The sequence below is a fragment of the Selaginella moellendorffii genome, unplaced genomic scaffold, assembly GCF_000143415.4.
Source record: "Selaginella moellendorffii unplaced genomic scaffold, v1.0 SELMOscaffold_246, whole genome shotgun sequence".
Classification (NCBI taxonomy): Eukaryota; Viridiplantae; Streptophyta; class Lycopodiopsida; order Selaginellales; family Selaginellaceae; genus Selaginella; species Selaginella moellendorffii.
The window spans coordinates 576-4,475 of record NW_003314505.1 but is presented as its reverse complement, the minus strand read 5'-3'; the positions used below and the strand labels follow the sequence as shown (position 1 = coordinate 4,475).

The 3,900-nt window shown below is 52.7% G+C and overlaps 2 protein-coding genes across 4 annotated transcripts in view; one reads left to right on the top strand and one right to left on the bottom strand.

The window, feature by feature from the left end:
* Positions 1–441, bottom strand: part of LOC9648504 (importin subunit beta-1) — a 3,111-nt gene extending 2,670 nt beyond the window's left edge. The window contains exons 1-2 of the mRNA XM_002994337.2: positions 318–441; positions 5–251 (exon numbers count right to left, since the gene is read on the bottom strand). Of these exons, the coding sequence (XP_002994383.2) occupies positions 5–249 (245 nt within the window). The 5' untranslated portion in view covers positions 250–251; positions 318–441. The remainder of the gene's footprint in view (positions 1–4; positions 252–317) is intronic.
* A 456-nt stretch (positions 442–897) lies between these two features.
* LOC112343867 (pentatricopeptide repeat-containing protein At2g40720-like) lies at positions 898–3,299 on the top strand. Of its 3 annotated transcripts, none has more exons than XM_024667924.1 (3): positions 898–1,011; positions 1,076–1,241; positions 1,309–3,299. In XM_024667924.1, exon 3 carries the CDS (start codon positions 1,344–1,346, stop codon positions 2,619–2,621), a length of 1,278 nt encoding a protein of 425 aa, XP_024523692.1. In that variant the 5' UTR covers positions 898–1,011; positions 1,076–1,241; positions 1,309–1,343; the 3' UTR covers positions 2,622–3,299. The 3 variants fall into 3 exon arrangements, with proteins under 3 accessions (XP_024523692.1, XP_024523693.1, XP_024523694.1); XM_024667925.1 differs by having other exon boundaries at positions 908–1,011; positions 1,089–1,241; XM_024667926.1 differs by having other exon boundaries at positions 979–1,011; positions 1,109–1,241.
* Positions 3,300–3,900: the final 601 nt, after the last annotated feature.

The following is a 3,900-nucleotide window of genomic DNA, read 5'->3' as shown; positions in this document are numbered from 1 at the left end:
CAGCCACTTTTGGGCCAGCTCGTGCTTTCTCTGCGCATCCTTGGCATCGAGCGAGTTCTTGAGGATCAGGCCCGCTAGCCGGCGGCTCTCTGCCGGCTTGGCGCTGTTGGCGAGCTCGATCGAGAGGGAGACGAGGAACAGCGGCAGATTTTGCTCCTCAAACTGCTTGAGATTGTCCTCGGCGAACTTGCGCACATCCTTATCGGCGGACTGCGCATTGAGAAGAATCGGCGTGACCTCCAGCGCCATTCCTGTGGAGGGAAAACACGAAAATACGGTCGATCGCCGCGACATTGCTAGACGATGGCGCTGCTTACCTCGATTCGATGACAGACGCGGCGCCGGCCGACGGCGAACGAGCTGGAGTGCTCCGACCTAAACCCCTAAACTGGGATTCTTTCCCCAAACTCAAACCCTAATGGCCGCTACTTCTTCCCTCGCTTTAGGGCTCGGCCGAGGATTAAACGGACTCTGTCAAATGGACCATACATTCTGTTTAATACTATTATTATCATTACACTCCTATGGTTAAAATTTATCCTCCTCCTTTATTCTTCTCCATAGGAAATAAGGATTTAGGGTTTATGAGCAGAGTTATGGCGGTGAGCAGGAATACTATGGTGGCATTGCTTGGGGCGCTCCGGGAATGCCGCGATATCGATCGCGGCAAGCGATTGCACGATCAGGCAGCGAAATCTGGAAGTCTCGCCAGCATCAGGGTCGCCAGCAGTCTCATTGCCATGTACGCCAGATCCGGGAGCATGCCGGATGCCCGCAAGGTCTTTGATGCCATTCCTTTCAAGAATGCGGTGCCCTGGACGGCGTTGATCCTGGGGTACGCCACGAATGGCTTGCCGGAGCTGGCTCTGGAGCTGTTTGAGAGGATGGATTGCCGGCCGGATGGGCGGGCGTTTCTCGCGGCGGTGGTGGCGTGCTCGAGTTTGGCAGAGCGAGAGGGATGCTCGAAGGATTTCCATGGGATGATCGTCAAGGTTGTCTCTCTGGAGAAAGGTATGGCTATTCATTCTAAAGTAGCGAAGTGTCGTGCGTTCTCATTTGATTTGTTCTTGGCAAGCTCGCTGATTGAGATGTACGCGAAGTGTGGCAGCGTGATGGATCTGCGGAGGGTGTTTGATAGAATGCCGCTACACGATGTGGTGTCCTGGACTGGATTGATTGGAGGATACGTGCAAAACAACGATCCGGAGTTAGCTCTGGAGCTCTTCGAACACATGCAAGTTGTGAGTTGCTGCTTTCCAAACTCGAGAACTTTTGTCGCTGTGCTCATGGCCTGTGGTCGTTTGGCAGTGAAGGATCATGGATCCAAACGAAAGCTCGCAGGAATGAAAGGAGTGGCGATTCATTCCCATGCCGCGGAGATGGGATTTGAGAAGGATGTGTACGTAGCGAGCTCGCTGGTGGACATGTACGCCAAGTGTGGCTGCCTGAGCGAAGCTGGTGCGGTCTTCGACAGGATCAATCGTCCCAATGTCGTCTCGTGGAACTCCTTGCTGCTGGGATGCGTGGAAAACGGGGAGAACGAGCTTGCTCTCCAGCTTTTTCGAGAGATGAGGCAGCGGAGGAACTGTGCTCCAGACGATCGGGCTTTCGTCTCGGCACTGATGGCCTGCACAGGCATCGCAGCGAAGGAACAAGGCAAGGTGGTCGATGGAAAACTTGTGAAGCTGGGCTCTCTGAAGACCGGGATGGTTATCCACTGCCAAGCTTCCAAAAGTAACCTCGACTCTCACGGATACGTAGTGAGCACGCTGGTTGATACGTACTCGAGCTGTGGAAGCATGCTGGACGCTCGCCAGATCTTCGACAGGATGCCACAGCACGACTTGGTGGCCTGGAACGCTCTCATCCGGGGATACGCCGAGAACGGTGAGCCCGAGCTCGCGGTGGAGCTATACCGGGGGATGGAGAACCAAGGCTGTGCTCCGGACGGGCGGACGTTTCTAGCAGCACTGACGGCTTGCGGGAGCTTGGCAGCACTCGAAGCTGGTCGAAGGATCCACGACGACGTTCGTAGACACCGTGCCGAGAGTGATACGTTTGTGGCCAACGCGCTGATAGACTTCTACGGGAAGTGTGGCAGTCCGGTTGAGGCACAGGGCGTCTTCGACTCCATGGAAGGATCAACGAGGAACTTGGTGACTTGGAGTGCTCTCATCTCGGGATACAGCCGCCAGGGAGATAGCCGCCGGGTGTTTGATCTCTTCCAGGCAATGCAGCAGCAACGCATCCAGCCGGATGGGATAACTCTCGCGTCGGTTCTCACGGCTTGCAGCCATGCCGGGCTGTCCGACCAAGGGAAGCTTCTGCTCGAGACGATGGTGCCGAGATTTGGGATCGCTCCCGACGTTGGTCACTACAATTGCGTGGTGGACATGCTGGGACGGGCAAATCGTCTGGACGAGGCAGTGAAGGTGGCGACCACGATGCCGTTTGAAGCAAACGCGGTGACTTGGAAGACTGTGCTGGGTGCTTGCCGCAAGTGGAACAACGTAGAAGTCGCCCGACTTGCTTTCCAGTCCCTGGAGCGCCTGGAGGGGAGAGCTGATGCGTCGAGCCTGGTGCTTTTCGGGAATATAGTCGGCTGTGAGACACCAAGATAGCTGGAGGAGATGCCAAATTTCTGAGCGAGAGTAAGTTCGAGTGGCTACAAGCCGTGAGAATGGAGAGAAAAGCTGAGAAGAACTCGAGCTATACTGCCACTGTTCTTCATAGCCGAAGCTCGGATATCACCAGAAGTATGACCGACGGTCACCGGGTCTTCGACAAGAATGACGAACAGGAATATGGTGTCCGAGACAACCTTCGAGCTCTTTGAAGTCATTTCACCACCTTGCCGAACGTCGCTAGAGCGGTACAAGCTTTCAATACGGCGACGAAGGCTCTGCATCCGGGAGAAGCAGCAAAGGTCGCTCTCCATCGCCGAGCTGAGATCGCAGACGCCCGGGAGACCACATCTCGGTTTGGCATTCTCTTCCGGAGCTCCAAAGCTACTACCAGTACAAGAGCTGCAGCTTGCTCCTGGAAGCCTGTTTGTGGATCTCTTTGCCTTAGTGGTGCGCATGAGCAAGGGACCTATGCTCGTGGCAGTATCTGGGAACTTTATAAAGAGGCTCAGGTGTCAAATCATCTGCTATGTATGGTTTCCCTGGCAATGTCAAAGGATTTGGCCAGAAGAGCTTGTGTGCTTTGCAAAAGAGAGAAGAAGAGAAGAGAAGCTTTCTCTTGATTTGAGTTTTGTAGCTATCACGTCATGGTTGTGAAGAGAAGCTAAACACTCCTAGAGCAAGCAACAGCAAAGAATTATCTGAAAGAATTACCGTAGGTCCATGTTACCTCAGTTGCATACTTGCTACAAGGTCATGAAGCCAACTCGCCTCTTGTGCTACTCTGTCATTGATTGGAACCACAAAGCCTGTTAGAAGTCACACTTGAATTGTGTCTACACCTTCAACTGTTAATAAGCTATTACCCATTGCTCAACTCCAAAAATAGCTCATGGTTGAAAGTTCAGTGATTCGTTACTGCTAAATCTAGCCAAAGAAGGCTAGTGGTGTCCAAGTCTACTCCTTGAGCCATCCATAACAAGCTGTTGGATGCAGCAGAAGAGTCTTCACCATTACCATTGTCTCGGCATTGACTCTTAAATGTGGTGCCACACTGAAGGAAGATCCACATCTAACTTTCAACTTTGCCTCTCAGCATTGCTTCTTCATAGGACAATCCTTGCTTAGGTGCCTACGTTTTGCATGGTTTTTCCTCTGTGTTGTTGGAATGCTTGTTTCTAAGTTGATTAAAAATAATGAGTGCCCTTCTTGTGTTTGTTGATTGTCACAAGTCATAATGGCAATCCCTTCCTGCTCAGCAGTATTGCCTTTGCCT